Source organism: Pseudorasbora parva, chromosome 1 (assembly GCF_024679245.1).
Source record: "Pseudorasbora parva isolate DD20220531a chromosome 1, ASM2467924v1, whole genome shotgun sequence".
Classification (NCBI taxonomy): domain Eukaryota; kingdom Metazoa; phylum Chordata; class Actinopteri; order Cypriniformes; family Gobionidae; genus Pseudorasbora; species Pseudorasbora parva.
This window is the reverse complement of record NC_090172.1, coordinates 26215591-26237649: the sequence shown is the minus strand read 5'-3', so window position 1 is coordinate 26237649 and position 22059 is coordinate 26215591. Positions and strand designations below refer to the sequence as shown.

Genomic DNA, 22059 nt, shown 5'->3' with positions numbered 1-22059 from the left:
GGACGTGTGTGAGCGAGCGGCCGCTCGTCTCAACATCGAGTGGCCGGCTCCACAGAGCGCCACCGACCAGGAGAGGGATATTTATGACGGGAAAGTACTGGGAGCTCCCCCTGGCCCCAGGAAACAACTTTTTCCCGTCCTCCCAGCGTGCGCGAAGCACATGAGGCACTACTGGAGTGACCCGCTTGACTTCAAACACGGTCTCGCGGGTCTGGAAGTTAAGGATATGGCGGCTCTCTGTATGGGCGAACCGCCTGCTATCGAACCCTCCATCGCCAGGCACCTCAACCCAGTCCAAGGAGGGCTCCTCGCCCCTCCTAAGCCGGCCCTTCCTAACAAGATGGACCGTTTTTCTGCGTCGGTGCACCAGGCCGCTTATAAATCCTCGGCCTTGGCTGTGAGGGCCCTTAACGTCTCATCCCTCCTCTCCGCCTACCAGGCGGAGATTCTGGACGACCTGGGCCATCAGCTGGACAAGGGATCTCCTTCGCCGGCGCTATGGAAGGAGATTATCACGGTCAATGATCTCGTCCTCCGTAACGCGTTTGTCAGGCCGTCCAAGCCTGCGGGCGTTCTATGGCGCTCTCAGTAGTGGGAGAACGCGCGCTCTGGCTCAACCTCTCGGGCCTCCCGGATAGTGAGAAGAGACGCGTCGCGGGCGCCCCGGTAGAGCCCGGCCGGGCTCTCTTTGGCCCCGCCGTCGCACTGATGCAACAACGGTGTGACGACAAGAAGAAGGAGGATGAGGCCTTCAAGCTGTGCCTTCCTAGGAAGGCCGCCCCACGCCAGGCTCCCCCTGCGCGTTTGCCTAACCCCCCGGCCCCGGGACGTGGCTTTCAGCAAGGCAAAGGAAGGCCCCACAACAAGCCCACACCACGGCAGAGCAACCCACCCTCTGCTAAGCCCTGGGGGAAACCTCCTCCTGCCGCTGCGGGAAAACCCCCGAGCTCTAACCCCACCGACTCCAAACGCAAGCGGCCGGCCTGATGTTTGGCCGATGGGGGATTGCGGTCTACGTTCGCGAGCGACGAGCTCTCTGGACCCTCTTCCTGCCCAGAACCCCTGTCCAAAAGACAAAGGGTCTCTTCTGAGGGGTGCCCCCCTCCCGTGGCTGCCCAGCCCATGTGGATGATGTGTGTTCCCCCCCGTTCAGGGGGTCTGTTGTGAGGAAATGTGCCCAAGCAGTGTCACCACACCGCACTCATTGTGTTCCCCTCACCCAGTTAATAAAGGCTTCGGCCCCAGTTTTTTCCCAAAAACAAAACACACAAAAAATCACAAAAAACACAGTAAATCCAACGAATCAAATGAATTCGTTACAGAGGGATACCCTCTCTCTGCAGGGAATGTTTTCTCTGCAGGGAGTGGATAGCTCTCTGAACTCACGCATGCCGTCCCCAGTTTCTCCACTGGAGGGCGCCATTGCTTCACAAATGAGCCAGCTGGGCAACGAAGCCAGCACGGCGCGAGTGGGCTCGCTCGCTAGCCGTGTGCCGGCTTGGCGAACTGCAGAACCACCCGAATGGGTGTTGCGTACAATAACGCAGGGTTATCGTCTGCAGTTTGCAATGAAACCCCCACGTTTCAGCAGCTTTCTTTTTTCTCACACTGAGGAAAGCACGGCGCACGTTCTGAAGGAGGAAATCTCCTCTCTGCTGAGCAAAGGTGCGAATCAGGTGGTACCCCACAATCTGATAAACCAGGGTTTTTATTCTCGTTATTTCCTGGTCCCAAAGAAGGACGGTTCTCTTCGTCCAATTCTGGACCTCAGGGTGTTGAACAAACATTTGAGGAAATACAATTTCAGAATGTTAACCTATGATTCGCTCGCCCGTGCCATTAAACGGAACGACTGGTTCACATCGGTCGATCTGAAGGATGCTTTTTTCCACATAAGCATTTACCCACCACACAGGAAGTTTCTTCGTTTCGCCTATCAGGGCAATTGTTACGAATTCACGGTCCTGCCGTTCGGAATGAGTCTAAGCCCTCGCTGCTTCTGTCTGTGTGCGGAAGCGGGCTTGACCCCCCTAAGAATGTCTGGCCTACGGATCTTGACATACATAGACGATTGGCTCATCATAGCCGATTCGAGGGAAAAGGTGTTGCAGGACACCTCCCGTGTGCTCGCGCACATCACATCCCTGGGCTTCAGGGTAAATGTGAACAAAAGCAATTTTACACCCAGCCAGAAGGTGATCTTCCTGGGCATGGAGCTGAACTCAGTCTCCATGCGAGCGCGTCTCTCTCAAGAGCGCGTTCTCTCTCTGACGAACTGTCTGTCGCAGTTCAGAGAGGGGGCGAGGGTGCGATACCGCACATGTCTCAGGCTACAGGGTCTTATGGCTTCATCTATCCAGGTTTTGCCACTAGGACTCCTGAAAATGAGGGCGTTCATGAAATGGGTTTTGTCACTTCATTTCAGCCCGTTACACGATCTTTGCCGCTCTGTAACAGTGACGCGCACCTGCGCTGCAGCTCTGCACCACTGGAAGAGCGCGGACTTTTACGCACAGGGTACCCCTCTGGGGACTGTCATGCTGCGGAATGTCGTGACGACGGACGCGTCCTTAACAGGCTGGGGTGCTACCCAGGAGGGCAGAACTGTGAACGGTTTGTGGCCCAGCAAACTACGTTCAGAGCACATAAATTATTTAGAGCTTCTGACCGTTTGGAAGGCTCTGAATTATTTTCTGCCTCGTCTGCAGGGACATCATGTGCTCGTACGCTGTGACAATACCACGGCAGTGGCTTATATCAACCGTCAAGGTGGCGTGCGCTCGCCGAAGCTTCATGCCCTAGCTTACAAGCTTTTGGTATGGAGCAGGCGATTTTTCCTGTCGTTACGCACTACTCATGTTCCAGGAATTCTGAACAGAGGCGCAGATCTTCTATCAAGGGGGAACCCGCTCTTCGGAGATTGGCGCCTCCACCCTCAGATAGTAGACATGATTTGGATGAGATTCGGACGGGCGTCCGTAGACATATTCGCCTCGCGCAAAAACAGCCATTGTCCTATGTTCTTCTCGCTAAAGGACTTGGACGCGCCCCTCGGGGTGGACGCACTGGCCCACCCGTGGCCCGGAGTGCTGCTGTACGCCTTTCCTCCCCTGTGCCTGATAATTCCCACACTGGCCAGGGTGAGAGAGGGGGGCTTTTCTCTAATCCTGATAGCACCCAGGTGGCCCAAAGCGCCGTGGCTGGCAGAGATAATCCCTCTGTTATATGCCCAGCCGTGGCGCCTCCCCCTCCGCACAGACCTATTGTCTCAAGCGAACGGGGAGATTTATCACCCACACCCCAACAGGGTAGCTCTCTGGGCTTGGCCCGTGAAAGGACGATCCTAAGCGTGTTAGGGTTTCCCCCGCGCGTGGTTGCTACTATACAGAATGCCAGGGCCGTTTCTACACGGTCCTTGTATGGCTGTAAGTGGCAGGTGTTCGATGAGTGGTGTGATGGGGGGGGTCTCACGTCATATCAGTGCTCAGTCTCTGATATTTTGTATTTTCTCCAAGACCTTATGGATAAGGACAGGTCCTTTTTCCAATATTAAGGTCTATCTGGCAGCTATCTCTGCTTGTTATGTGGGTTTTGAGGGCTCAATGGTTGGGCAGCATTCTCTAATCCGCAGACTTATGAAGGGCGCCCGTCGCTCGTTGCCAGTCATTAGGAGAACGATCCCTGAATGGGACCTCTCCATGGTGCTGGAAGCTCTGTCTCAATTTCCTTTTGAGCCTCTGGGGAATATTCCCCTTAAGTTGCTGTCCTTCAAAACAGCCTTGCTCTTGGCCTTGGCGTCAGCCAAACGTGTCAGTGAGTTACATGCACTCTCGGTCTACCCCTCGTGCATCAATTTCTCTCTGGGTGGAGGTAAGGTTTTTCTCAAGCCTATTCCAGTCTTCATGCGTTCACATCAGAGGTGTTGGAGCTATCCGCTTTTCACCCTCCGACCTTTTTCCTCCGCGGAGGATCAGAGGCTAAATGCCCTGTGTCCAGTCCGTACGCTACAAACGTATGTGTCTAGGACCAGCGTGTTTCGTAAGAGTGACCAACTCTTTGTTTCATGGGTTCCTTCCCCTAAAGGGGATCCCCTGTCTAAACAACGCCTCTCACATTGGCTTGTGGACGCTATAATCTTGGCATATGAATCAAAGGGAGTGCAACCCCCAGGCAACATCAGAGCTCGGGCTTGGCCGCCTCTTGGGCTCTGTTTAGGGGAGTACCACTGCAGAATATCTGTTCTGCTGCCAGTTGGGCTTCTCCCCATACGTTTGTGCGTTACTACAGGCTGGATGTCACCAGAACCTCAGTAGCACATTCGGTCTTGGAGGTGGGGTCTTCCTGACCCTGCCTGCTTTTATGTGTGCCACACATATGTTTCATGTCCTGCTTCACACCGCAGTTACGCGGTTGCGTCGGTGTGGCGAGTTAATGATTATGAGACGCGTCGTGCACCGCCCCTCGGGGTGACCGTCTTTTTCTGGCTAACAGGACCTCACTGTGAGTGTATTGGGCAATCGGGGAGCTGTCCATGTCTCTCCCATAGGTGGATCTCGAAACGAGATGATGAAAGAGAACAATAGGTTACTATCGTAACCCCGGTTCTCTGAAACATCGAGTGGAGAGATCCACCAGCGTTGCCCCGCTTGCCGCACGAGAAGCGAATATACTTACTGATGTACAGTAGCGTATGCAGCCTATTTATGCCCGCAGGTAAGGGGTGGGGCCTTACTGCGCATTGGCTGCGCGCTCCTGCCTGTCTTGTCAGACTTGGTGCAATTGGATGCTTCTGCAGAGGTCAGGTACGGATGCCCTTCCCATAGGTGGATCTCTCCACTCGATGTTTCAGAGAACCGGGGTTACGATAGTAACCTATTGTTTCTCAGTGACAGGCCAGAAACCTGACTGATCTAGAGAAGATCTGTGTGGAGGAGTGGGCCAAAATCCCTCCTGCAGTGTGTGCAAGCCTGGTGAAAAACTACAGGAAACGTTTGACCTCTGTAATTGCAAACAAATAGCCTAGAAATCTAGACGCACCCTAGCGGCAGCAAATCTAATCTGCCGTGAGTATCGTCTAGCAACTCTAAATACCTTCTGACCTGTAAAAAACTCTGGTCAGGCCAATCACATCGTGTATTGAGTTGGTGGGCGGGGCTTAACATAATGACGGCAGAGTTGCGCTTGCGTGCTACTAGTAAACAAATAAGCTAGTGAACGGCGGTCTTTTGAATCGGCTTTGACCGCAACTCTGGAAGACTTGAAGTTAAGCTTTTCTCTGAGAATAGAAAAAGAACAGCGCTGAAGTCATTCTTAAAAAGGGAAGATGTGTTCTGAGTTTTGCCGACCGGATACTGCAAAAGTTTAATCTGTCAACTAGCTCCGCTTCACCTTCGTTGCTCTGGTTGGTTGTAGCGCTATTCTATCGTGTGCAGAGGGAGTCTGAAAGACAACCGTTTATCCCGCCGCTCGGATTGAGCCCTGTCAATGGTGAGTTTCCAGACCAAACATCTTGATGTGGTTCTGGCTTGTCAGGCTAGAAAAAAAAAGGCTACTGTACCAAATATTAACATTGATTTTCTCAGGTGTTCATATACTTATTTGAAAAATCATACATTGTGATTTCTGGATTTTTTTTTTTTAGATTATGTCTCTCACAGTGGACATGCACCTACGATGACAATTTCAGACCCCTCCATGATTTCTAAGTGCGAGAACTTGTAAAATAGCAGGGTGTTCAAATACTTATATATATATATACACCACACCTAAAGGATTATTAGGAACTTTTGTTACATTTCTCATTAATGCAATTATCTAATCAACCAATCACATGGCAGTTGCATTTAGGGGTATGGTCATGGTCAAGACAATCTCCTGAACTCCAAACTGAATGTCAGAATGGGAAAGAAAGGTGATTTAAGCAGTTTTGAGCGTGGCATGTTTTTTGGTGCCAGACAGGCCTGTCTGAGTATTTCACAATCTGCTCAGTTACTAGGATTTTTACACACAACCATTTCTAAGGTTTACAAAGAATGGTGTGAAAAGGGAAACATCCAGTATGCGGCAGTCCAGTAGGAGAAAATGCCTTGTTGATGCTAGAGGTCAGAGGAATATGGGCCGACTGATTCAAGTTGATAGAAGAACAACTTTGACTGAAATAACCACTCGTTACAACCAAGGTATGCAGCAAAGCATTTGTGAAGACACAACACGCACATCACGAGGTGGATTGGCTACAACAGCAGAAGACCCCACCAGGTACCACTCATCTACACTACAAATAGGAAAAGGAGGCTAAAATTAGCACAAGCTCACCAAAATTGTACAGTTGAAGACTGGAAAATGTTGCCTGGTCTGAGGAGTCTCGATTTCTGTTGAGACATTCAGATGGTAGAGTCAAAATTTGGCATAAACAGAATGAGAACATGGATCCATTATGCCTTGTTACCACTGTGCAGGCTGCTGGTGGTGGTGTAATGGTGTGGGGGGTGGCCATGGCCTACCTGAGCATTGTTTCTGATTATGTCCATCCCTTTATGACCACCATGTACCCATCCTCTGATGGCTACTTCCAGCAGGATAATGCACCATGTCACAAAGCTCGAATCATTTCAAATTGGTTTCTTGAACATGACAATGAGTTCACTGTACTAAAATGACTCCCACAGTCCCCAGATCTCAACCCAATAGAGCATCTTTGGGATGTGGTGGAACGGGAGCTTTGTGCCCTGAATGTGCATCCCACAAATCTCCATCAACTGCAAGATGCTATCATATCAATATGGGCCAACATTTCCAAAGAATGCTTTCAGCTCCTTGTTGAATCAATGCCACTTGGAATTAAGGCAGTTCTGAAGGCGAAAGGGCATCAGAGTATTAGTATGGTGTTCCTAATAATCCTTTAGGTGAGTGTAGTGTATATATATATATATATATATATATATATATATATATATATATATATATATATATATATATATATATATATATATATATATATATATATATATATATATTTATTTATATATATATTGTGTCTGTTTTGCACTCTTGATCTTTTAGAGTGTCACCCCTACATTGCTGTGCACTTTTTTTGCATCAAATTTCCCATTCATTTAGTTTATTTTTGACCACGAAAGAGAAAAGTGACTATTTTTTCCTGACCCTTTAACATAACCAAATCATCTCCATGATTTTTTTATGTGTTCACATAGTCATCCCATGTCATCCCATTTCAATGAAGCAAAAAAATAATAATTTCAAAATATAAAATGTTTAGATAATTTTTTACCGAAGAGGATATAAGTATTGTGAAATACTGTCTTCAGGTTTTATTCTAATATGATGATTTTCTGCTCAAGAAACATTTCTTATGGTTATCAATGTTGAAAAAAGTTGTGTTGGTGTATAATACATTTTTTAGCTATTTAATGTTTTTGTATAAACCCTTATCCACTTTTTAACGACTCTTTGATAAATGTAGGCATTAAAAGAACAAGCATTTATATGAAATATATTTGTTTGTATCAATGTAAGTGTCTCTATTGTCACTTTTGATAATTTTTTGATGTCATTGCAGAATAAAAGTTTTTTATACTTACTGAAAATAATTGTTCAAATTTTTTTCACTGTAATAAAATTCCTCTAAAGATTCAGCGTGCAAAGGTGTTACCTCATTAGCCAGTATTAATGTACTAATCACTGTAAATAACCTATTTTTGAATCACTTCTAATTACATATGTGCCTATAACGGCTTTAATGGTAATTAAATGCAAAACTATACATATAGACAACTCGTGTTTGGCCTTTAGTCTAAATATATGGAATAACTTGCAAAAGCCACACCATTCTTTGGCCCATCATCTCCAATCCTGTGCACATGCTCTCTGTCCCATTCTAGCTTTTCTCCAGGATTCTGCTGAACTGTCAGTCTCTTTAAAGTGAGAGAGGAGGTGGAAGTTCTAATGGAAGTCATCAAAGAGTTATTAGTGTTCTCCAGCTCAAAAGCTACAACGTTATGTTCACGCTGTCGGTGCCTCATGCCTTTACACAGTGGAATGGTGAAGAGACCGTAGATGATGGGGTCCAAACAAGCATTTAATAGGCCAAAGATAAAAAGGATGTGTGAGAGGGACTGGGACACTGTTACCTCCAGGCCAGCGGGACAGAACCAGTACCACAGGCCAAGCATGTAGTAAGGTGTCCAACACACCATGAATGATAGGACAATGACCACCGTCATCTTCAGGGTGCGCATGCGTGCCTTAGGGATGTTGTTTTTTGACCTGCGCAGCTGCACTTTGTTGGACAGCACTGGATGTGACAAAGATCACAACAAAAGCAAGACGTTAGCTTGACAGTTAAACTAAAGATGCCTCAGGGTAATGACACATGCAAACTGATCAAGAAGCACTATTGGACTGTTGATTCAATAATGGATAAAAAAAAACGAACTTACAGCTGTCTTCTGTCATTTTCTTGGAGATCTCAAACAGTATCCTGGTGTAGCAGGAGATCATGAGGACGAGTGGGAAGAGGAAGAGGAAGGTGAAGGTAAGCATGTTGTAAAGTGTCTCATGCCAGCGTGAGCTAAAGCTGCCGTAGGTCGTACACTGGATAAACCGCTTGGGGGAATCAATCACCACAACATGGAAAACAAACACCTGCCCAAAGAAAATATTACAGGCATTACAGATATCAATATCTACAGGTTACTCTTTCCTTTTTGTTCTGAAATATGTGAATAGTTTATATATATTCACAAAATGCACCAGCCAATGTCTCATTAAGGACAATAGATAGACACATTTGCTAATTATCATAGCACAAAATATTAAATTATTACCTCTATTAGATGACGCCGGGCCAAGAAGCCCTGGGCTAAACCTTACAGAATGTGTAAATTACTTTGATATCATTTGTATGACATATGATTTTGGTCAAGAAAAAAAATTAAGATGTGAGACCATCTTGGGGCCAAAGTCTACCTCATATCAGAATGTTTCCCCCGTAGGCTACACCTCACTTACCTGTGGTATGGATAACACGACACTCATGGTCCATGCTACACTCAGCAGAACTTTATTTCTCCTCCTCGCTTTGTTAATGGACAGAGGATTGAGAATGGCAGCCTGTCGGTCTAGACTAATCACCACGGTCACGAAAGCGCACGAGTACATGGCCACGAGTTTGAGGAACATCAGGGTCCGGCACGCGAGATCCCCCGCGAGCCACTGCACCGTTATATTCCACACCGCGTCCAGGGGCATGACGATGAACGTAACCAGCAAATCCGCCACCGCCAGGTTGGTGATGATCAACCGAACGTGGGACCGTTTTCTGTGGTTGTGGTTGGCTAAATAAAGCACGGCAAGATTGCAGCAGGCGGACAGCGCGCACAGGATGAGGGTGAGCGTCACTCGGACCTGAGCCGCGGTGGTGAAGTGCGGAAGATGAGGAGGGTGAGAAAGATCTTCTGTGCTGCTCGAGTTTAAGTTTTTGGCATCATGCTTACAGGTGGAGTTCTTCTGAAAATGCTCATCTTCGATGTGATGACTTGAATTCATGCTTCTTCTTTTATGCTTCAGTGACCAGTAGTTAAATCAACTGTGAGGATGTTGCAGACCTTGTAAACACGTGGAAACTGGGAAATAATCCCAAAAGGGTCATTCCAGAAACTGTAGATGCTATTACTTTAAATGACAGTTCATAAACTATATTTACTTTGTCTAAACTTTTCAGTTAGGCTACATTTAGAAACGTAAATAATGAATTACCTTATGTTCTCCCCTTGTTTTGATGGTGACCAGAGATCTGTGGTCTGTTGACTGAGCTGACCATCTACACCAGAGGCAGCCAAGTGTCCAAATGAATCGCAGAATCACCGGGGGCGTGGTTAATTGAGATATGCCAAATGTGATCAAAGGACCCACGTGTCTAATGGAGGCTTAAGGTTAGTTTGCTAATTCATTTTAAAGAAGGGGTTGAGGATAGATAAAAGCGTAAGTCATCTTAATTTATATAGCACTTCATACAATTCTAAGCAGCTTTAGTGATAACAGGAAAAAAGATGCATTTTGCCTGTTACAATTGCTGAAGTCAATTGTTGATTTAGTTCCTTTGTAAAGATCATTCATTATTAAATTAGTTAATTTAATCTATAAAGCAGTTCTGTCATTGTCCAGCTCAGTTCAGTTCTCATACAACAGCAGTACAGTCAGATCAGTAATATTGTTGAATATTAAGTGTCCCCAACTATTCAACTGGACAGTGGCAGAATCCAAAATCCAATGGTGTGTGTGTGTGTGTGTGTGTTCATGTTTTCTATTCCGGTGGGGACTTTAACCTGAATGCACACTGACTTATGGGGATATGCAATTGCATAAAGGTTTCTGTGGTGGGTAAGTTTCGGGGTAGGGTAATAAGGGGACAGGATATACAGTTTTACAGAATAAAAACATTATCTCTATGGAAAGTCTCCATAAAACATGAAAACACAACACACAGTTTTGTGTGTGTGTGTGTGTGCGTGCGTGCGTGTGTGTGTGTTGATTTTGTTTTTGATTTGATTTGCGATGTGCTTAGTAATATCATGCTCAAAGGCAATAGAGACACATGTGATGTGAAAGAGTGTTGTCAGGAAGGTCAATGTGTCCCACAGCAGGACAAACGCTGAGCTCAGAAGTGATAGTGATTCCACTCTGAAAGCCTCACAGCCTTAAAACGGTTTCAGTTTCAGGGACGAGAACATTGAGCATCTTTATGAAATCCACTTCCTTTGTTTTTATCCAAATGGTCTAACACTGGTTTTGTCATGTCTCTTTTTTGTCATCTTTATTAATTTATTTACTGGAAAAATGAAAGTAATGAAAGTTTGTTTTAAAAGACTTACATTAGCAAATTTCCTTTTCATGCACTAATAACAAGATCTGAAGTATTTATAAGTGTTAATTCCAAAACATTTTAAACTCTTTACACATAATTCCCAAAACATGTTGTAAAATATTTAATTACTGCAACAGTCTGAATCTAAAAATATTAATACCGTTAGAACAACAAATACAAAATTTCACATTTTTAAAATGGATTATTAGGAGTCATGCAGTTTCTTGAAATTAGGAAATAATACACATGGCCAGAATTTTTGGCACCCTTCTATTAAATACTTTTTGCCACCTATTTTTTTCCCAAGATAACAGCTCTGAGTCTTGTCCTATAATGCCTGATGATTTTGGGGAACACCTGACAAGAGATCAGAGACCATTCCTCCAGAATCTCTCCAGACCCTTCAGATGTTGGTGAGTCTTCTCTTCAGTTCACCTTTACTACTCGTCTATAGGGTTCAGATCAGGGACGGTCATGGCACAAGCTTCATTTTGTGTTCAGTAACACATTTGTGTGTTGATTTTGATTGTTTTTTTATCATCATTGTCCTGATGGAAGATCCAACCACGGCCCATTATACAATTTCAAGCAGAGGTGGTCAGGTTTTGATATTGTATCTATTGGTATTTGATAGAATCCATGATTTTATGTCTCTGAACAAGATTTCCAGGATCTCTGGAAGAAAAATTAGCCCACAAGATTAAAGATCCAGCGGTATAGTTCACCGTGATCATGGGGCACTTTTTATCCCTGTTTGCACCAAAGTAATCTTGTGGGTTTGCAGCAATAAAGCTCTTTTTAAAGTTTAGTCTGACCACAGAACCCGGTCCCGTTTGAAGTTCCAATCGTGTCTGACAACTGAATATGCTGGAATGTGTTATTGGAAATGTAAATATAAATGGGATTATACTTCAGAGATATTTTACTCATAAAAAGTCGGGGCTTCCAATAATTGTGTCCAGTGTGTTTTGGAGAAAAAATTCTCCCCCACTTTCAATTCTTTTACTTCAATTAAAGGATAGATTTTTTGCTAATCAAAAGGATAAACAAAGAATTCGTTTTACAGCCTTCTTTGTTCATATTTACCAAGGATGGACATACATCTGACAATGACTGTGTATATTTAGTCATAGAGTAAATAATTTTTTATTGTAAATGATTTCTCTCATTACCACAACATCATTCATAATTTGCAATATTTGTATTTATTTCATTGAAACCTGACAATGATGTGGCATGTGGCATTGAAACTCAGAATCATGTGGCAAACCTTAAAGAACAGATTCCAAAAAGCAAACTACTATTTTTACTATTTGCACAAACATGGATTCAGGTTATAATTTTTTTTTTTTTTTTTTTCAGTGCTTCAACAGAATCTGGGCTCATTCAACAGATGCAAATTTAATTATACTCTCTGAAACTTGGTTAAGCAAAGCTATTCCAGATAATTAAATAAATATAATTGAGGTCCTCTGTTCAGATGTGATAGTTTGGAAAAGGGTTTTCGAATTGCAATATACATAAGGAGTAAATTCCACACTAGGGTGATAACTGCTCTATCGATCAGTAAGAAGTTTGAGGGGGGGTTTGCTTTAAAAATTAGAGCTTTCTAAAGATGCTTCTTTGACTTTAGTTGGTTGACTATCAATAGCGTAAGGCAAAGTTTACATTGTAGGCTATATCATTTTCTCTAATGACCTACCAGTGCCCCATTCGTAGGCTAGTCATAATAAGGTGTCATAGTGTTAAATATATTTACATCGTACAATAATACGTCTTAAATGAATATGATTACAGGACAGATGTAAAAGTAAAGGTGAAAGTCTCGCTTAGAAACAGCTAACTTACACTAGCATTATCAGATTAGACTGCATTAATTGTGTATACAGTAAAATAAATGAAAAATAACTAAAATTTAAAGTGCCTACATATATAGCCCACAAATTATATTGCAATTAAAATATTAATCTCATGTTATCCGTCATAGAACACAGATTTATGTTACAAGTTTACAATACTTTTTCATCATTGACGCGAGGAAAACTATCCTAGATGTTGTTCTAGTGTTATGCACAGCACACCATGATATAATTAGCAAAGCAACAATAAAACTTCCAATATACACAAATATGCTGAATTAATATTACCTGTCGAGAAGAAAGCTGGCAACTCCGGTGTCCTTTTTAAAATCGTTGCTCCTCATGAGCTCTTTCCATCTTGGAAAGGCCACTCCAATATTTACTTTTGTCTTGTTGATTTGCCCGTTGCGTTGCCGTCTTAATTCTCTTTTCCGCTTCCTTGGCGACTCTGGCAAATATCCTTGAGAATAAGAGTGATCCTCCATCCTCATATAGCAGCCTCAAGCAATCCCCCTCTTCACAGTGCCATCGAGTGTTAAAACGCGAAAGGCGAAGCTTGAATTTACGGGTATGTCCCTCTTTGGCAAATGTACTTTCAAGATGGAGGAGCAACATGGCGACTGGCATTCGAACCCCTCACCCATATGTATTTTCAATGGTATATTATAAATTTACGAGAATACTTTATTACTTGAAAGAAGTAAATATACATTAATGAGCACATATATTTTTGAAAGAACTAAGTGATTTTAGCTAAGAATAAACTAAAAAAGTTACACAGTGTAGCTTTAAATAGCAACTTTCTATTAACTTTAATGAAATACTATTATTTTAACTGGGATTGGTTATCTTCTGTCTTTTTGTGGCTCCTTTGATTTAACACATTTGATGGATATTCCCACTTGATTAAATCTTAAATGTTCAGAAAAATCTTCTTTATCAGACCTTTACCTGACTAATACACCTCATAAATATACTGTACAGATATAGGAATATTTGCAAATGATGTTGGTGATAAATCTGCTGTGAGGAATGCCAAACGTCCAACATAGAAAGGAAAACATTTTGTTGAACAGATATTTCATGATAATTTGTATCTTTTGACTGGAGTCGTATTACATTAATAAATTATGTTGAGTTAGCATGGACATTTTTTCATACTTTTATGCACAATATGCCCTGATGAGTAAAGTAAGAGTAAAGGCGCAAAATAATCCTTGGTTTACATCGGAGCTAGCTAGGCTTCTGTAGGACAGGAATGCAGCTTCCGCTAAAGCCAGAAGCACCAAAGTTGGTGCATTTTAGAAAGTTGAGAAATCTCTGTACTTCAGATCTTTGTACCTCTGTACTTTCAAAAAAAAAGGGCCAAATTAGATTTCTATCTATTGGAAACATCCCAAAATGTAAACAATCAGATTCGATTGCCTCGAGCCTATGATAATTGAAATATCTTAAATGAGCATTTTATATCTTCAGGTTCCTTATATTAATCTCTTACCTTAGTCTCTTAACTGATGACAAATCCTCTTTTCGTACCCTCAATTGATGTTCCACGTAAATTTACTACACAAAAATGTTAATTTGCCCAGTTCTCTGTTTCTGTAAGTTGGACCCAAATAAGTAATTTTATTTAAAGGGGTGATGAATTGAGAAATCTTTTCCTTGAGCCTTTGATATATAAAAGTTAATCGTGATGTAAGAATATCCTGCAAGTTTGGGAGCTGAAAACTTCCTTGTTAGTCAAAGAAAAGCTTTTATTGACACCAGGCCCAGAAAACGAGAGATCTCAGAATATGTCAACCATTGAAGTCATAGAATGCAGAAACGCCTCCTCAGATACATACGCCTGCTTCTGTAGCTCAGTCCACCGACTCATGGAGCTAAACGGATCACGCTACCGAGCAATAAACATGCTGAAGATAGCAAGATATTGCCTGGTTGTGGAAGAACACAGTCCCAGCACAAGCTTCCTTCAGATTCTAATTTGGCATGAATTTCTAGCTCACGTGCATAAGAAATTGCACATATGTTTGTGTCATTTCGCTGCAGAATCATTTGTAAACAAGGTCGCGCTGGATTTGCAGCCATGTTGAGATTAAAACACAATGATGATGTACCTTTTATAATGGATCCGAAAGGGATGGTGCAACACACTTATGTGAGTAAAACATGGTTTTATATGTGATAGTACTGCATTATTACAGATCGTTTTGATTATGTGGAGGACATACCTTTGCACGCTGGAGAATCCTTTATTTGGGGTGTTGTTATTGTGTGATCAGCGCTTGCAAAGCCAAACATCCTGGGGCTGTGTGTTTTCTAGACGGGCTACCAAACAGGCTTAAAAATATGGAATTTCAGAATTGGCCTCCATTCAATTCATGAATTGGAATTTGAATTGAATTGACTCCGCCCCACAAGAAGTCGAACTTGAATTGGAATGATAGGAAGTAGAATTAAATTCATGACAATTTAAAGAAATTCCACAGCCACAGAACAGAAATAATGTGTTGAATCTCATACATTCAGGGTTAGGAAGGTTACTTTGGAAAGTAATTGCTTACTGTTATAAGTTACCCATTATAAATCTGGTTTGAATTACTTCATCAATGCAAAGCAATTTCAGTTTAATATGATTAGTAACTAATTAAATTACACGTCATAAGTTGACCTCAGACAACAGGATAAAAAAAATGAAAAGCCAGTTCATGACACCTTTAAAACTAGCAGCTGATTTTTTTAAACGTATTTATTTAATCTATATATTTCCCAATGTGAACTCCAAAACATTAGGAAGTCTGCTGGGTGGGTGGAGATTCACTGCAGCTCTTTTCTTGATTTACTGAAGGCTTTTGACAGTTGACCATGATGTCCTATTAAAAAGACTTGCCATTGTTGAAAATGCTATCAAATGGTTTGCCAACTCCTTTTCAGCGAGAACATAGTGTGTTTTAAATGGTTGCATCTCTTTGTCTGTTTTGTCAGTCTCTAAAGGTGTCCCTCAGGGGTCTGTTTTGGGACACATTATTTTCCTTGTGTATGAATAATATTTGTTATAACATTACCCAATGCATACCATCTTTATGGAGACAACACTGCTATTTATTGCTGCACTTCATCGGCTTCACAAGCTCTTCATTATTTACAGTTAGCTTTGGTATTGTACAGTCTCGTCTGTTAACCTAAAGCTGCAGTCCGGAACTTTTTGCTCTCTAGCGTTTATGTCTATGGCTAGTCACGCCGGGACTGTGCTCTTCTGTAGTGGCTCCTACCAGACCGGTTTAAAATCCCAATATAACACCTATTATAAGTGCACCATAATGATTCAGGGACAAAAGCACAGTTTGGAAAATGGATTCATGTTGTACATTCTCATTATATATTTTTTGTAAATCTTGAACACAAAAAAGTTACATACAGCAGCTTTAAACTGGTTTTAAATACAGATAAAACTAAATTAATATTTGTTGTTTTTTTAATTCCAGAAATTCTTTCCAACGAACCAAACTGAATGTGTTGCAAGTTATAAGTTGTATATTATTTTATTTGAAGTCAATTATTTTTTAAGCCACATATTGATAAACTACTTTCTGAAACTAAGCTTAAATTGTGTTTTTATTTAAAAAATAGATCTTTATTTTCTTTTAGTGCAAGGAAATATTTAGTGACTTCAATGGAGATCTGCTTGATGCCCCAGTACATTTTTAAAAATAACTTGATACCATTTATCATAATGTTTTGCATTTTATTAGAGCTATCAAGCACATAATTAGCCTGGCTCTGCCCTCCTATGTATACTTCTGCTCAATTTTCAAATTCAGTAGGCCTACTCCGTCTGGGATAGCGGTATATTCTCTATAAGGCTACGTGCGTGTGTATTCGTGTGTATTCGTGTGTGTGTGTGTGTGTGTGTGTGTGTGTGTGTGTGTGTGTGTGTGTGTGTGTGTGTGTGTGTTTGTGAGAGAGATGGGTAGGTTTAGAGGTAGGGGCCGTGTAGGGGGATAGAATGTACAGATTATACATCATTATACATCATAAAAACCATTACGCATATGGAAAGTCCCCATAAAACTTGGAAACACAATGTGTGTGTGTGTGTGTGTATGTCTGTTTCTTACAATTTATTAAATATCAATGTTAAAATAAAAGTATAAAGATCAAATTTAATAAGATCCTTTAATATCTATGAAAGCTTAAAGCTTTATAAACTAAGTGTACATAACTCAAACAGCTGTACAATATAAACGAACTATATTATCTTACAATGTGACATTTAGAGAAATTATATTATAGATTTAGATAATTTGATTCTTCTGTTGTCAACTTTGATGTTTGCTTTCGTTCACTAATTGCAGTGCACTACACCATTAGACCACTAGATGGCCCCTTGCACTGTAGAGCCCATAAGTGAACGCAATTTCACAAAGTACAACATGTTCCTGGATCAAACATCTTTGTTGATCCTTGAACAACATTCTAATCAACCAATCAGGTTTCAAGGGACAAGTTTAGGCTTACAACCAGGTGCTTCTATGTTATTCACGTATTATATCCCTCTAATTTGTGGGATAATTTATAGGTAGTTAGTGTTAGGTTTAGGGTTAGGACAACATTTTTGGACAGGAATGTTGTTTAGGATCAACAAAATATGTTGATCCAGGCAATACAGAGAGCATTTATTCATACTTCCCTAAGCTCAGTATTAACCCAAAGTGCACCAAGTTGCCTTTTATTGCCCTTTAGTTCACTCATCATATCGTTGGACAATTTGTAGTTTACTGTTTATACTAGCATATAGTTACTATAATATCATGGAATATGGATGTAAATACATTAAACTTGCACAAAAGCTGTTTTAGTGTCATCGTTTCTGTTTATTTTAAAATTAGTTTATGAAAAATTAATGAAAACAAAGATTATTGGAGCCATTAAGTTGAACATGAAAAGTTGCTGAATACTGTCAAGACCTTATAGGGCTCAATGGGGGAGAAAAGACCAAGACCAGTGTATTGCCATTACATTAATACTTTACAGTGATCAATAATTGTGTATAAAACATACTTTCTGACTAAGGTAACAGTATGCCATAAGCGGCATTGTGCATTTTTTTATTTTGTGGGATATATTTTTTTTGCATGGACAATTAGTTTTAAAAGGTCATTTTTGGAGACCTCTGAGACCTCTTTGTGCACAATAGTACGACCCGTCTGTTTTATTGACATTCAGTGTCAGACTGTTCATGCAGCAACATTTTCATATCCATTGCCTTTTGTCATCTTTGTGATGAATCAGCCCACTACAGCAAATTAACTATGGGTTACTTTTTATCAACTGATGATGAATATTAATGTTTGGTATTATTTAAACCTGATATCATATAGTTTAATTCAGTATATGGCCTTGATTGAACTTATACAAAACTGAATTATATACAAGAAACACCAGATACACTTTAACTGGTTCTTTTATGTAGGCTATTAGCTGAATTGTTTAATTTAATTGTAAAAGACAAGAAGATGGTGGGATGATGCAAGTGCTGGAAAAAGACAAGGGGTCTATGATGGTATAATTGAGTACAGCGCTGTTTGGCTCAAAATGAATCACCGTAAGAGCCCAGCAGAGCCATAGACAGATGGGAAAACACAAGGAGTGGTGAGTCTTGCTCTGTAGGATGGATAAAAAAAGAAAAAAAACAACCAGTCAATACTGTGTGTGTGTGTGTGTGTGTGTGTGTGTGTGTGTGTGTGCGTGTGCGTGCGTATGTGTGTGTGTGTGTAAATCAACTCTGCCTCCAAAGACAGTCTGAGATATACTGTTATGCTATTGCTGAGTCCATTCTCCAGGCAGCAGTAAATTGTCTTTCCCTCAGAGTATTGAAGCACAGAGACCTTCAGCGCAAAACTAGTGATTACCTACAATCACACTTGCTGTGAATATAGCCACACTAAATGACTGCTGTGTGATGCAGTCAACAGTATTGTGTTTTATCTGAAAGACTGAAAGAATTATTCTGTGTATTTTGACTATTTTACTCATTACAAATGTTTAGAAAGTAAGAGCATAATATTAATGTGTTAGCTCACCCACAACTTTTTAATTCTTTCATTTATTACTCACTCTCATGTCGTCTTAAACCTGTAAGACCTTCGTTCATCTTCGGAACACAAATGAAGATATTTTTGATTAAATCCGAGAGCTCTCTGACCCCTCCATAGACAGTTATTTAATTACCATTATTAAGTAAAGACAGCAATAAAGTAGTCCTTATGACTACAGTGGTACAACCTTAAAGGAACTGTATGTGAGAAATGCATTTCAATTAATCATAAAAAGGCCCTGATATGTAACTAGACATTAAGAAATCATGTTAATTTCAAATACTTATATAATTCAACTTCAATCAATCAACTTTATTTATATAGCACTTTTATGATGACGATTGTTTCAAAGCAGCTTCACAGTGTTAAACAATAGTGCAACAAAATTTGATTTGATTACCGTCATTCTGGAGAAAACAGTGATGGTATCAGCTTATATTCATATATCATATAGTGACAATGTTGGCAGATCAGTATTATAGTTTATAGAATTAAATAAGACCTAATTAATTAATTGTATTTGTATATTTAGTTGAATAACTTAGATCATAATTTTAGTGTTCCCACTGACATATCACTGACAACAGTAGTCCGGCCAGGATATTGTCATTTAAAAGTTGTTGTCGCAGCCCTCGACTGATGTTGATGTTGACATGTTGTGTTTTGGCCAGAAGCTCCACCCTCCGCCTATCCACCAATCACAGTCAGTAGTGTTTCTGCATCCGGGTTGCCAGCTCTGCTCTAGTTACCACAGCTGCAGATACAAATGTCCCTGCTGGATCCTGCAAACTATCTGGCAACCTCGAGTCAGGGGGAGGGGAAAAGGGGATGCACCGCTCTACAGGAATTTGAAAGTGGTTGCAGTACCAGCTTTGACCACAATTCCTTTAGGGGGGGGGGCACTCAGATTCAGTCAATCTCAGGTCAATCTTGAGTACCTATAGAGTAGTATTGCATCATTCATATCTCTGAAAAGTCTTTAGTTTTATTATATTTGTAAAAGAAATATTGGCTGTACCGAGTCTTTCTGGAAAAAAACGAGCGCCTGAAGGCGTATCGTGTGGGCGGAGCTAAAGAATGATGAGCGCACAAAGCGGTGACGTCCTCAAGCGTGGAGAAACCCTTGCTATCGATCTCAGCTAATAGATATGATCCAGAATCTAATTCGAAGGCTGAAATAGAAACAGAAACAGCAGAACGTCCGTCTCTGTGGTATGTACTGTATTTAGTGGCCTGTTAACATTTGTGTGTCTTTACTCTCAGTTTACGAGGACATGATTCGGTTTATGGACTATTGTATGCGACCAAACCTTAGTAGCAAGCAAAACGGTTTTGCACGTCAGACTAGTGTAACGTTATACATAGAACAGCAATGAAGTCCGTTAGCGCATTTGAATGATGAAACGATCGTGTCATTTACTGATGTTTACTCACGCGACGAGCCAACAGCACAGACATTTGAAGCAGATTTACTCACCGGCTTCTTCCAAAGCAGGACCGAACCTTTATCGCTGGGACGGCTCCGTCAAAAACACACTTCTTGGAGTGTGGAGATCCACTTTGCGATGCGACTGAAGCATTTCTGCGTTCAAATCGGTTCAAATGCAGCGCTGCCTTCCCGGAATGCTGTGCTGAAGCGTTGAAGTCGCTTAATGTCAAAGTGGAGGAATAAAGTGGAGCGCGGCGCGGACTATAACCGACATTAGTGTTCACGGACGACTGGATCTGCAGCTGAGAGAGTGTTTACGGCCGTGCATTTCCTTTCTCGCTCTAGTCACGCGCGCGCGCGCACACTACCGGGAGAAGAGCCCGTACGGCCCATACAAGGACCTTCCGCTCTATTAAGGTCAAGTCGACCCATACTCGAAAAAAACTCTCCGAAACTTGTGAGAAACTGGAAGGAGTATTTTTAACACAGAAATACTCCATGAAAAACGTCCAACATTAGTTTTTGAAACTTTGTCTATGTTTAGGATGGGAATCCAAGTCTTTAACAGTGTAAAAAGCTCAGTATGCATGAAACAGCATTTCACCCCCCCTTTAATTTTACGAAGCAACAAGAATATTGCCCCAAAATACCGACTTTATTCAACACCCTCTTCTCGTCTGTGTTAGTTTCCTACGCTGCTGACGTAGTAAATTCAGTGAAGCATTTTCAGAGCACTACGTCAGAATGCCGGTTTGGTCGATGCTGTTCACGTGAGCAGAGCACCACAATGCATTCATGTGATGCTGACACAGGAGTTAGCCAATGGTAAGCTGCGGTCTGCCGTAGTTTCTCGGAAGTGCTTCACTGTTTATTACATCACTGTTATAACAGCGTAAAAGTCTGACAGATCTGTATATAAATATCTTACTTTATAATCTGAAGATGAACAAAGGTTATACAGGTTTTAAATGACCTGAGGCTGAGTAATTAATGACATATTTATAATTTTTGGGTGAACCAACCCTTTAATCATAGATCTACAGAGTGCAGTGGCTTAAACTGACAACAACGATTCCATGATACATGATTCATATTTAAAGGAAGTGTATGTAAGATTGTGGCCAAAACTGGTACTGCAATCACTTTCAAATGACTGAAGTGGTGTATCCCCCTCCCCTTCCCCCTGACTCGAGGTTGCCAGATAGGCTTCAGGATCCAGCAGGGACGTTTGTGGCTGCAGCGGTGCTAACTAGAGCAGAGCTGGCAACCCGGATGCCGAAACACTACTGACAACATCAACATCAGTCAAGGGCTGCAACAACAACTTTTAAATGACAAAATCCTGGCTGGACTGCAGTTGTCAGTTATATTAGTATTTGAAATGAACATGATTTCTTAATGTCTAATGACATAACAGGGACATTTTATGATTAATTGAAATACATTTCTTTAACATTTATACATTTCAGTTCCTTTAACCTTCATTTTTACTAGGGGAGATAAAGAAGAATGTTACTATTCGCTTACTCTGTGACCACAAACTAACAAATCAATTTTGCCTGACATATAATTTTCAGCACAGAATAAAGTCATATGGATTTGGAAAACCATGAGTAAATGATAACAGAAGTTTTATTTTGGGGTGAACTGTACCTTTAATATAGGCATGTGTGATCACTTGGTCAGCAGCTCATACATCCCTAGTTTGGCACATTGCTCTCAGGGGACACATATTGAGGGTTATTTTTAGTCTGGGAATAAAATTCACTTTTACAATTCAGAAGCAAC

General features: G+C 41.5%; 2 protein-coding genes and 1 long non-coding RNA gene across 3 annotated transcripts; 2 read left to right on the top strand and 1 right to left on the bottom strand.

Moving 5' to 3' along the window:
- Positions 1 to 1346: 1346 nt before the first annotated feature.
- Positions 1347 to 3849, top strand: LOC137094045 (uncharacterized). Its single transcript, XM_067459684.1, has one exon. It carries the CDS (start codon positions 1347 to 1349, stop codon positions 3345 to 3347), a length of 2001 nt encoding a protein of 666 aa, XP_067315785.1. The 3' UTR covers positions 3348 to 3849.
- Positions 3850 to 7722: 3873 nt separating this feature from the next.
- gnrhr2 (gonadotropin releasing hormone receptor 2) lies at positions 7723 to 9861 on the bottom strand. Its single transcript, XM_067449657.1, has 4 exons — positions 9778 to 9861; positions 9031 to 9644; positions 8460 to 8664; positions 7723 to 8314 (listed from the first exon to the last, which is right to left on the bottom strand). Exons 2-4 carry the CDS (start codon positions 9565 to 9567, stop codon positions 7809 to 7811), a joined length of 1248 nt encoding a protein of 415 aa, XP_067305758.1. The 5' UTR covers positions 9568 to 9644; positions 9778 to 9861; the 3' UTR covers positions 7723 to 7808.
- Positions 9431 to 11295, top strand: LOC137083719 (uncharacterized). Its single transcript, XR_010906579.1, has 3 exons — positions 9431 to 9462; positions 9811 to 9953; positions 11193 to 11295. It is a non-coding gene; the product is annotated as an uncharacterized lncRNA (long non-coding RNA).
- The last annotated feature ends 10764 nt before the right edge of the window (positions 11296 to 22059 follow it).

Bases quoted from the DNA above. Each gene is read 5' to 3' on its own strand.
- LOC137094045 (XM_067459684.1), top strand. From the start codon at position 1,347: ATGTTTTCTCTGCAGGGAGTGGATAGCTCTCTGAACTCACGCATGCCG.
- gnrhr2 (XM_067449657.1), bottom strand. From the start codon at position 9,567: ATGAATTCAAGTCATCACATCGAAGATGAGCATTTTCAGAAGAACTCC. The intron at 8,665-9,030 runs GTAAGTGAGGTG...TTCTTTGGGCAG, and splicing joins TCGTGTTATCCATACCACAG to GTGTTTGTTTTCCATGTTGT. The intron at 8,315-8,459 runs GTAAGTTCGTTT...TGTCACATCCAG, and splicing joins GAAAATGACAGAAGACAGCT to TGCTGTCCAACAAAGTGCAG.